The sequence below is a fragment of the Homalodisca vitripennis genome, chromosome 3 (genome assembly GCF_021130785.1).
Source record: "Homalodisca vitripennis isolate AUS2020 chromosome 3, UT_GWSS_2.1, whole genome shotgun sequence".
Lineage (NCBI taxonomy): Eukaryota > Metazoa > Arthropoda > Insecta > Hemiptera > Cicadellidae > Homalodisca > Homalodisca vitripennis.
In genome coordinates this window covers 193,484,916-193,497,808 of record NC_060209.1, presented here as the reverse complement: position 1 = coordinate 193,497,808, position 12,893 = coordinate 193,484,916, and the positions used below count along the sequence as shown (strand labels likewise).

The 12,893-nt window shown below is 31.5% G+C and overlaps 1 protein-coding gene across 1 annotated transcript in view; it reads left to right on the top strand.

Moving 5' to 3' along the window:
• Positions 1 to 12,774, top strand: part of LOC124357948 (splicing factor 3A subunit 2-like) — a 33,016-nt gene extending 20,242 nt beyond the window's left edge. The window contains exons 4-6 of the mRNA XM_046810097.1: positions 7,764 to 7,893; positions 10,208 to 10,335; positions 12,178 to 12,774. Coding sequence (XP_046666053.1) covers positions 7,764 to 7,893; positions 10,208 to 10,335; positions 12,178 to 12,489 — 570 coding nt within the window. The 3' untranslated portion in view covers positions 12,490 to 12,774. The remainder of the gene's footprint in view (positions 1 to 7,763; positions 7,894 to 10,207; positions 10,336 to 12,177) is intronic.
• The last annotated feature ends 119 nt before the right edge of the window (positions 12,775 to 12,893 follow it).

Below are 12,893 nucleotides of genomic sequence, written 5' to 3'. Positions count from 1 at the left end.
ACAATTATGTGGGATCTGATATGAGTTTTAACCACTTTAATGAATTATGTGATAAAATTTGGAAAGAAGACTATGGATTTTTAACTATTAATCTAACTTTGAAGCCTAAAAATGGTAAATATTTGAATAAGTTTTCTAATATAAATGCTGCTCAGTGGTCTGACAAATCTACTTGATAAAATATTTGTTACAATTATTTTTACATTATCTTTACTTTTTATTTACATTATGAAAATAACAGAAAAACGGTAAATCTGTTCACGTTCCACGTTTTACGTTCCACGTTTTCACGTTTCGTGTTCACGTTTCACGTTTCGTGTTCACGTTTTCACGTTCCACGTTCACGTTCACGTTCTCGTTCACGTTCTCGTTCACGTTTTACGTTCACGTTTTACGTTCCACGTTCACGTTTTTACGTTCCACGTTCACGTTTTTACGTTCCACGTTCACGTTTTACGTTCCACGTTTCAAAATTTTCCTAAATAAATGGCGAACGTAACTTCTGAAGAAGCGAAAAAACTTGATCAAATCGAAAAGAAATTAATCAAAGAATTTAAAGAACAGATTCGAATGGATGAAGAAGAACAAGAACTTATTCAAAAAATTAATCAACCTGTAACTTCTGCAATAAAAAATGTTGAGGGCAAAATTGAAAATGTTTTAAGCGATAATCAAAATTTAATGAATTTGGTTCCAGTTGTACGACAATTTACTGATATTTCGATACCAGAATCTGAGTTTGAATTGCCAAAATTACCATCTTCAACACCATTTAGACCTCGAATCATTGAAGACTCTACCATAGTTGAACCAATAAGTCCTGGAACAACGGATATAATAATTGGTGAAATTGGTAAAAAATTCCTTCCTAGAGTAAAAGATGATAAATTTGGTTTGTATTGGGATAAAAAAAAGAAAAGTTTTATGATTGGAAATTTACCCGTTAATTTTGAGCATAATGATATCATTATTAATGAAAAAACATATAAAGGAACTCAAGGTTTATGGAGATTATTAACAGGCACTGATGTTCCAAAAGACGGTTTATATTCTGAAGAAGACTTGAAAAAGTATACTGAAATTTTATGGAAATCTGATTCAATTTACAAAAATAATGATCCATCAACTAAGAAACCAAAGTCAAGTAAAGGTAAAAAATATCTCAATTTGATTAAACCAATTTGGGAAAAACGAATCGAAGGATCTGGTATAAGAAAATACAGTGATAATAAGATTGAGTACAGATATATCGACGATTTGACAAAACTCGATGGAATTATAAATTATATTTATGCTCAAGAAAAGGCTGGAAACAACAATTTTTTGAACGAAAAGAAAGCGATTAAAGATTTTATTTCGAACAAACTTGATGAAATGATTGAAAAACCTGATGGAATTAAATATTTAAAACGAGTTTTGCCGGCAATAAGTTCATCTATGATTGAGGGTAGTGGACTTTTGAATGATTTTATCAACAATTTACCTTTTGAATTACACGTACCAACTTATCAGTATCTGGGGCCCGGCACAAAACTCGAAAAAAAAAAGACTAAAAAGAGGAGATACTGGTATAAATAAATTAGATCAAGCTGCTATGGAACACGATATTTTTTATGCAAAACATAGAGACACAAATTCCAGACATATAGCAGATAAAGTTTTGCAAGATAAAGCAATGGATAGATTTTTATCAAAAATGCTAGTTTAGGTGAAAGATTTGTTGCGCTTCCAACAGCTGGAGCAATGTTTTTGAAGAGAAAACTAGGAATGGGAATCGAAGAGAACTTGAAATTTTAACTATATAAATGGAGGTGAACGTAAACTTCAGCAAAAATCAGAAAGAAAAAATAAAATCCGCTTTTAAGAAGAAAATACCCGTTAGTATTCAATTTAAAATAGATCAACTAAAAAATGGCGAAGATAAGATATTTTTAACAAATAGACAATACAATAAACTCGAAAAACATAAGAAAAACAATAAAGGAACCAGAATAGAATTTTCTTATAATCAGTTGAAAGAACTTAAAAATGGTGGACTTTTGAAAGATTTATTAGATTTTGGAGAAAATATTCCAGTTGTTAAAAATGTTGTTCCTTATGTTCGTAAAGCTGCTCCAATCGTTAAAAAAGATGTGATTCCTATTGTTCGAAACATTTTAAATTGGTTAGATAAAGAGTTGGAAGATGTTACAGGATCTGGATTAGATGAGAAAACTTTGAATTACGTGAAATCAAACATTGAAAAAAAAATTTAAACCTTTAACATTTGGGGAATTGGAAGAAATCTGCAAAAATATTAAACATTTTAGAGGAATCTTCATGAGAGATACATTACCTGAAAAAGTTAAGAAATTTGAATGTGGAATTGTGAATTTAGACTCGATTATGGGAAGTGGAACGCATTGGATTTGTTATTATAAAAATGATAAGAATGCATGTTATTTTGATTCGTATGGAAGAATTGAGGACAAACCACCTATAGAATTGATTAAATATTTGAAAAAATCAAGCGTCTACTACAATGATTCTCAGATTCAAGACTATAAAGATCCCCCAATTTGTGGTCATTTATGTGTTTTTGTGTTGAATGAACTGAGTGATGGTAAAGATTTTAAAGAAGTTGTTAACAAATTATTACTTAATAAATATGGATTCACAAAATATTTTTGACGTATTTGGAACACAAATTATTCAAAATGTAGATAATAGTTTGAATTTTGATAGTTTGAGAAATGAGTTTGATAACAAGTTAGAAAATTTATTACAAAACCTTCCAGATTCAGATATGTTTGCTGTCGAGATTGAAGATTTTAAAGCAGAATATGATAACAAACTTGCAAATTTCATGAGTTCAAATGAAGTTGCTGATAAAATAAAAACATTGGAAAAAGAAGTTGATGATGGTGTAAAAAAATTATTTACCAATTTAATGTCTCATATCGAAAAAGCTGATAAAATTACTGAAGCGATCAAAGTTGAAAAGAATTATGTTAGTTTGGCTAATAAAAAAAGAATTGTCGGTGTTCGACCTGGTATTGACAAACATGATGTTGTTGTTAAAGAACAAATTTTAAAACCTCTAAAATTATCAGAAAACATCGATATTGTTGATTTACATGATCCGAATGTTAAAAATGCCTTAGATTTTAAAGGAAAAAGAATTAGCAGTGTTAGTAAAGGAATTAATCCATTTGATGTTGTTGTAATGATTCAATTAGAAGATCCTATTAAAATGTTTAATGAACTAAAACAAAATTATGAGAATCATAAACAGCATGTTAAAGATTTTACAACAGAAGTCTATGAAAAACTTGATGAAAGAAGTAAAAGATCAGTAGACGATGTTGGTGAAATTAATGAAAAACTTACTAGATTTAAAGAGTCTTTTGATAAGTTTAGTTTAGATGCTACGAAAACTTTTGAGAATATTGGTCATAAATTTGTTGAATACAATGATTCTTATGCTGTCAAATTTCAAAAATTAGAAGAAAAAATTAATAAGTTCGAGGAAGATCTTACTGAAATAGGTATTCTCGCAGGGTTTTATGCATGATAAAATTTCCTTATATAAATGGCGCTCATATATTGTGTGAGATGTAAAGAAAAAACTGCAACAAATGATATAAAATACTATGCAAATATCAATGGAGTTAAAAGAATTTCTGGGAAATGTGCTGAATGTAACTCAAGAAAGAGCCAATTTATAAAAACTTGATTTTGAAATTTTTTCTTAATAAATAGAGATGGCGGGACATTACAGTGCTTTCGATCTTTTTATCATGCAACACGAAAGAGATTTGAAAAAAGAACATTGGGATGACATTTCTCAAAAATATGAATTATCCGAAGATATGATGAGATTATACGTAAACAAATTGAATTGGTATAACATTGCAAAATATCAAACTCTGTCCCCAGAGTTCATTCAAGAAAATATACATTATCAATTAAAAGATCATATGTCTGTTCTTTGTCTCTATCAACACTTGAGTATAAAGTTTTTGGATGAAAATAAAGATACAGTTGATTGGAACAATATTATAGATAGCGGTTACTATCCTGTGCAAATTTTATTGAAATATGTGACCGAGATCGCAAAATTTAAGGAAGAGAATCCCGAATATGACGAAGTAGATCATTAAAAATGACTCTAATCTTTTTAATTATTTTACTAAAATTTATATCTTTTCTTATAAAAACGTACATTAGATCGATGAAAAAATGATATCTTTCTTATACATGATGTTTAAAATTTCTAAATTTTCTCTTATTAAATGGCGGACTATAGAAAATATGCTAGTGATATTGAAAGGGCGGAGTTTAAAAATTTCTATCCAATTAGTAAACAACATTTGAATGAACCAAATAAAAGAACTGAGTTTAATATTGATTTTGGAGATAACTTTTGTTCGTCTAACTTCCAGTTTTATATTTCTGGAACTTTAACAAAACAAGATGGTCAAGCATATCTTGGAACTGATAATGTTAGATTAATCGATAATTTTATACCGTTTTTATTTTCTAAGATTGAAGTAAGAAAACACAATAAATTGATAGAAGAAGTCGAAAACTGTGGCCAATTAAGCACAATTAAAGGAACTATTTCGTATTCAAAAAGTGATGTTATTTCTCAAACTTCTAATGGCTTTGAATCAGATTTTAAATTTGGTGTTTTTGAAGCAGCTGGAAATTTATCTCATTTTGGATTAGGATTTTTTGAAAATGTTACTATTCCGATCTATAAAGGAGGATTTTATCTAAGTTTTATAAGAGCAGAAGACGATGATGTGATTCTGAAGACTGCAACTGGAAATGTTATGCCTGTTGATGGAAAAATAACAATTACAGATTTTTTTATTAGAGTTCCAATGATTGATTATAAAATCACTAGTAAAATAAGGTTGATTGATAAAATTACAAAAAGTCAAAACATTATGTTTAATTTTCTAGATTGGCAATGTATTGAACAAAAAGGTATTTCCGGAACAACTTATTCGTTCGATATTACAAATATTTATAGAAATATCTTCAATCCCAAGTTCGTTATCATAGGTTTTCAAACAGATAGACAGAATAATCAAGAAAAAAATCCTTCAAAGTTTGATAGTTTGGATGTAAAAAATATCAGAGTAAAATTGAACGGTTCTTATTATCCAGATGAATTACAAAATTTAAACATTTCTGGAGGTCTTTTCAGAATCATGTATCAGATGTATCAAGATTTTAAGAAAGTTTACTGTAATAATAAGGAAATGTATTACAATCCTAAAGAATTTTTAGCGAATAGACCTATTTATGTCATTGATACAACAAAGAGTATGACAAATATTTCTGGTTCAAAGAACGATATAATTATCAACATGGATTTTCAAAAAGCTGTTACAAACGCGATTTGTTATGTGGTTGTGGTTTCTGAGAAATTTTTAGCCTATGATGTGATTAAGAACGATATTAGAGAAATTCAGTAAAAATCATCGTATTTTCTATATTATTCATCGGCACTAACTATGACGTAGGCGTTACCACTAGGAACGCGGTGACCTCGACTGTTTGTTTCACTAACTATGACGTAGGCGTTACCACTAGGAACGCGGTGACCTCGACTGTTTGTTTCACTAACTATGACGTAGGCGTTACCACTAGGAACGCGGTGACCTCGACTGTTTGTTTCACTAACTATGACGTAGGCGTTACCACTAGGAACGCGGTGACCTCGACTAACTTCATAATAATTTCATGACGTATGCGTTACCACTAGGAACGCTGAGACCTTGAGTTTGTTTCCTAACTGAAAATAAATCAATATTCTTCCATATGAGAGTTACTTTTTTTCTCCCATTCCCATATGTTTTTTTTTTCAGCTTTGATCATCAGCAGCTGTTTGGAAAGAAGAAAAACATGTTAGTTCAGTAATGTGTGGTTACTTTTTTTTGTCCAGATGTTTCTTTTCAGTTGTGCTCTAAAACTTGCAGTCCCTCCCCACGTCATAGTACTGTTTTGATAACCATAGTTGGTGTCTTTCTTCATAGGAATCACATGGAATATTATCTACAGTAATACCTTTTGTTTCACACAAAATGTGGCTATATTCTATAAGAAAAATTCTATAATGCTCTTTAATGAATTGTGTTGATAAATCTTGATACTTACAAAAATTCCTAAGAAATTCATCAATTAAGTCTTGATTATCTTGAAAGGACGTATAATATGGGAAAAATTTCATAAAAAAACGATGAAAACTCTCTGTTTGTTTATTTTTTACTTTCTTTTCAATATCTTTCGTAATTATATTAAATATATAATCCCTTATTTTTTTCGTTTTTTGTGTGTACACGTGTGCAGTTTTCGTTCTTTCTGCAAAAGACTCTACAAGTTCTTTTAATTCTGTTTCATTTAAGGAAAGTATCGAAGACGGTATCAACTGTTGTTGAAAATAAACCGGCAATTCACTGAATTCATCTTTGTTGCACTGTTTTAATGCTAGAAATTGTAGAGACTTTGGTGAGTTCATGTTGTTTGGTGACTATTTAGTAGAATAGATTTTTTATTTAAGAAAAATAATTTGCTAAATTCATATTATTCTCTTTCATTCCTTCTAAAACTTCAAAAATATACTCTTTCGCTGATGAAAAATCTCGATTTCTTCCGGAATAATCTTTGTAATCATAGACAAAATATCCTAAATAGTTGTACAATAGAATGAAATTATTTCTATTTATCTCTGTTGTAGAAATGTAAACACAAACATTTGCGCTGAAAAATTTATATCTCGGCAGAGTTAGTTCCATAATCTCCATTTATAAAAAAATCTTTTTGTATAAATGGAAGAGTATAATGCCAACTGTTACAAGTGTTATAATAGAGGAGAAATTATTGATAAAAGATATTTAGTTTGTAGAGATTGTAATTTAATTTTGTATGAAAGACCTAAACCTAAGAAATTTCGAAATAAACTAACACATTTGAATAATCTGCTTACAAAATTGCAATATGGAGGTAAAAAACAAACACAATTTGTTACAGAATTTAGAAAACAGAATAAAAATTTTTACTTATCTCTTGGAACCGTTGAAAAAATTATTTTCCTTTTCAAAGAATACATTAGGTTTGTAGGTATCAATACACACGTTTATTATGAAAAGATATTACCTGTATTTTTTTATTATCTAGATGTAGAATTTGTTTATGATTTTGAACCAGAAATCCTCGATGATTTTATAGTACATTTGGAGAAATTAAACGAAGAACCTCGTGAAAAGAATGCGGTTTTACTCACATTCTCCCCGACTTCTCGAGTGATTGTTAGCAAATTCCATCATTTCCGTTTATAAGTTTTAATTTATAGTTTATTCGTAGCAGACCAATAGATTGATTTGACAGCTCAAGAAAGTAGAAGCAAACAGCTATAGATTCGGTAATTTTTCATTCGTGAGTTACAGATTCGTTTATTGTCCTTTAAACAGTATTTTTCATTGATTTACCGTCTGTCCCAAAAGTGAGCTAGAAACCCCATATTCATATCTACTCTTGTGTGTGTGTGTGTGTGTGTGTGTGTGTGCGCACGCGCGCGCGCGTGCTTGCACCCATGTGCCTGTTTGTGCATATATTTACCTATTAATTAAGTTATTGTTGATAAAGAAATTTAAAATTAGTTTCTTAAGTTCACATTATGATTTTCTATATGTAATATTCATCTCCTCTAATTTTATTATAAGTTGTTTAAAATGACTGATAAGCTAAATACAAAATGTTGTACATTACAGCCTGCCCCAGAGAAGCCTAGAGTTGAGCCGAAGAAGTTTGTCAAGATCGGTCGCCCAGGTTACCGAGTGACCAAACAGAGAGAGTCCGACTCCGGCCAGCAGAGTCTTCTGTTTCAGATTGATTATCCAGGTAATTAATTATTTGTTTATTTATTTTACTTTCCACAGCAAGGTCTAAATTTTTGAAGGGTTTTACTGTGAAAGCAATGTTTTGTCATAGTGTGGTGAACTGGAAAACTCAGACGTTACATGTGACACTAGTCGTGTAAGCGTAAGAATTAACATTGAAAGATAGGGTTCACAACAGAACAGAACCCTGAGGACGCTTTTGTAGGTAATGCACTTGAAATAACTATTACCACTGCCCCCCTCCAATTAGACTGCTGAGGCTTCCAGATTAACTTAGACTTCCAAAACCATACTTTCTAGTCTTGTCAGTTACTAGCTTCTGCCTAACTGTCAAAGTTAAAAGAACGAAGTATGTTGTAACGTGGCTACTCAGTAGTATACATATTACAAGCAACTAGAGCTCCGATCTTTTTCTCATAAAGGGGAAATGACTTACTCAATAGAAAAGAACCACCAAAACGTCTTAAAAATGCACTGACCAACTGGCTACAAGAAAGACCATTTTATTCAGAAAATGAATTCTTAAATAATTTAAGTTAATTAGAAACATGACATGTACTATATGACGCAATGTACTATTCTCAATTGAATATGTCAATAAAGAATTTGTCTATTGTCTATAGCGGGAGAATGAATGATCATTTTAGGATCATTAGATTCTTTTTTACGTGTAATGTAGTAACGAGCGAATAGACAAAGTTAGGACCATTAGATCTTTTCTTACGTGTAACGTAGTAACGAGCGAATAGACAAAGTTAGGACCATTAGATCTTTTCTTACACATAACGTAGTAGCGAGAGAAGAGACTTAGTTAGGACCATTAGGTCCTTTCTTACAAGTAATATAGTAGTGAGGGAAGAGACATAGTTAGAGCAATTAATTACACATAACGTAGTAGCGAGGGAAGAGACATATTAGGACCATTAGATCTTTTCTTACGTGTAACGTAGTAACGAGCGAATAGACAAAGTTAGGACCATTAGATCTTTTCTTACGTGTAACGTAGTAGCGAGAGAAGAGACATATTAGGACCATTAGATCTTTTCTTACGTGTAACATAGTAACGAGTGAATAGACAAAGTTAGGACCATTAGATCTTTTCTTACGTGTAACGTAGTAGCGAGAGAAGAGACTTAGTTAGGACCATTAGGTCCTTTCTTACAAGTAACATAGTAGCGAGGGAAAAGACATAGTTAGGGCGATTAATTAGGTCCTTTCTTACACATAACATAGTAGCAAGGGGAGAGACGAAGTTGGGACCATTAAATCCTTTCTTACACCTACCTGTACACCTTATACATTCGTGTGGAAATAGAGGATGGAGAGGACTGTAAAGGTGGGTCATCGTCTGTCATTTATTATTCGTCAAATTAAAAATTGGTAGCATGTACTACTCATTTTCTAGGTTACTTCTACGGTAGTTAACATAGGTAAATCTGGATGTTAGATATGTAGACTTGGTTGTTAGTAATCATACTAAAGTAACCTACTTATCTACCTACCATACCTAATTTAACCTAAAGAATGTAAGTAGATTGGTATAATATGTTCTTGAAGATAACTAATTCAATTTTGTTTAATGAAATCTACAAAAGGTAGTTAATGACATTATGAAATCAGTCAATTTGTAATTAGTGAGAGGATTACACTGCTTTTTTATTATTATTATAACAGAAGCAACTAATGTTTAAACTGTAGTGAAACAACTTTGAGTTTTCCCCATAAGAATAATGTTAAACTTCATGCACATTTACATTCTTATTTTTGATCATAGCGTTATGAGATGTCACATTTTAAAGATACAATTAATACACATTTTTCTGTAAAGCGTATACTTTATGGATATTTATACAATAAAGTACATAAATTTGGAGAATTTTTAAGAATAACATAAACATATCTTTTTAAACTAAAAAGCATTTGGATTTGTAATACATACATCTTTAAACTGATACATTTCACACAATTCTATGAGTAAAAACAAAGTCGTAAAGTGCATGAGGTTTAACACTGTTCTTTTGGGGCTGAAATCAGGATTAGTGAAAATACAGACACTCTTACTAAGAATTTAAAACATTTTTACTTTTCTCAATAGGGATTCTGAAAGATCTCAGAGATCTCTTGTCTTTACTATTCTTGATTTCATCCTTGTATTAAGCTTGTCACATTTAGGAAATTTGAATCTGTTGGTGAGTCTATGAATTCTTTATTTCAAAGTGGAAATAAATTTAACACACCAGGAATATGTGTATGTGTGTTTTCTTTTTTCCAGCAGTTGGCAAGCCGTTGTGTAGTGATACAATGACTTGTTACAGAGATTGCGGACAGTGTGACACCCAGACACAGGTTCATGTCTGCGTACGAGCAACGTGTGGAGCCCCCTGACAGGAAGTGGCAGTACCTGTTGTTTGCGGCAGAGCCTTACGAGACTATAGCGTTCAAGGTAGTTCTCCAGCTTGTCTAGTAACTGTATAGCATACAATATTTTACACGGTACAGAGTTCTGTTACTGTAAAGCCCAATTACCTGGGAATCTGATTATTCCCGGACCATTTCTGGGAAATATATTAGTCTGAGCCCAAAGGACGGTTACGTCTTTAAAGTAATATTGGTTAACTGCACAGTAAGAAAAGGACAAAAAGAAACTATTCTATAAAATATGGTTTTTGAAATTTTCTTCTCAGTATTCATTGGATATAACCGCTAAATAAACAACAATTTTTGGTCATAAATGTTCTTTATTTTTTAAAATATTTGTTCCAACTTTTTTATTTTTGGTTTCTTTTATTCTCAAATACCTGCTGCTTCGCACGCTTTTCGTAAGTTTTGCCCGTGTATGAGCACTTCTAGTTGAAATAAATTATATTTCCAACGCCGATGTAAATTTTACCTTGATATCACGATCAAGAAAATCTGTTAAAAATGTATTGTACATGCATATGTACTTTATTACAAAGTGGTCTACCACTCAAGCTTTAAGTTCAACCAAAAATTTAGTTTAAAGACAAATACACATCATAACTTAGCGCCTTCAAATAGTTTTTTACTGTTTAATATACTTATCTATCTCGTAATTGCAGTTTATAATGTGCAGGCGCTTCAAAAACTTTTCTTTTAAAGTACCGCATGGTGGCGAGTTACATCAGTGGGCATAGCATATAAACCTTCTCCGTGGAAAAATACGTATACATACAAATTTTCATAATGATCGGTCACATAGTTTACGATTCCTTAAAGGACAAACACACAAACATTCATTTTTATATATATAGATGTGTATAGTTTCAGTAATTTTTTGCGTATGTAGAATACTAGCAGTTACCCGAGGGTTCACACAATATTTCGTGAGATTTGCACGTGTATGAGTATTTCTGCTTCAAGTGAACTATATTTCCTACGTTAATGTTGAGTTTGCCTTGTTGCAACAATCAACAAAATATGTCAAAAAGTGTTATTTCTGTCCATTGAAGTTTCTCCTGTCTTACTATTTTTTTGGTCCATAGTTGATTTTACTTTGTTTCCTGATCTAGAAAATATACATACATACACAAGTCAAGACTATAAACATAAAAAAATTGAATATAGTGGTTGAATTAATTAAACATGGTTATTCTGTCATAAAACAATGTTTACACTGAACACTTGATTAGACATATAACAGACTCTTTCAATTAATAACATTTGTTTGCTTTAATGAAGTTCTTATGGGTTTTTACAACTTTTGATACCAATGGGGCTTAGCCTGGAGGATTCCTATTTCGAAAATACAGTAGTCCATGTAACATTTTAGCATAATCAGTCCAGTAGTTTTTACATGATTGAATAAAACATACAGATATCATTATATATTTGTATAATATTATAATACAGATGAAGCAAATGTAGGCTTTAGACCATTTCAGATTTGTAATAGTCTACTTTAATTGAATTTCGCATAGCCAAAAACAAGTAACCAAGTAAAACTCAAATTTGTGGGAATTCTTATTGTTCCGCTTTGATTTTCCAAATTTGAAATCTTTTTTTCTTATACGGTTCTATAGAATTTTATGAAATTACAGTTTTAATGTTTGTATCAGTGTCTTGCCTAACCAAATATAAACTGAATTATGTCTTTTCTGAGTAAAATAGTTGCAATAGCTCTTGTTAGTTTCTGGAGCAAGGGTGTGAGATGGAACAAAAAGTGGCAATATTGTAACAGCTATTTGTGTTGCAGCTACAATATTTTGTAGGCGTAGACTCAGTAATCTTTTCATTTTATTTATATCTATAATTCTTTTTACACCAGGTGCCAAGCAGAGAAGTGGACAAGTCGGAGGGGAAGTTCTGGACACATTGGAACAGAGATACCAAGCAGTTCTTCCTCCAGTTCGCCTTCAAGATGGAACCAAAGCCCCAAGTGATGATGAGACCTCCTCCTCCTCCACCCACCCCTCCAGTCAGGCCTCCACACATGATGCCGCCCCCACCCATGATGCACCCTCCACCTCCCCCCATGATGACTCCACCCCCACCACCCATGTTCAACCCAGTGCCACCCCCACCACCCAAGCTCGGAGGTGAAATGTTGCCCGTTCCTCCTCCCCCTCCTAGAATGTAATCCACTCGCACACAATCATTCTACGTTGTCTGTCTTACTTTGATTATTTAAATTCTCATAGCTTATAATTATTTTGTAGCTGTACACACCAATAAAACATTATTTATAATTTGGGTTTTTGTTATTTTCATGAACAAATTAATTCTAAAAATAATATTGTCGTAACTTTTGATAATAAAAAGTCATTTTAGCAAGAGTTTTGTACCGTTGGTTTTGATTTATTAGATTTTAAATTCTTAAAGGAAATACATTTGTACTGAAACAAACATATACTTTATCTTGTAATTTGGATGATTTATTTCTTCACCTTTAATACATTAGCTGACAAAAATCGTATTCCCAGGCATCCAAATACTAGAATGTTGTAGTTATCCTTTTCTGTACCTTCCAGTTTCATTCAGATT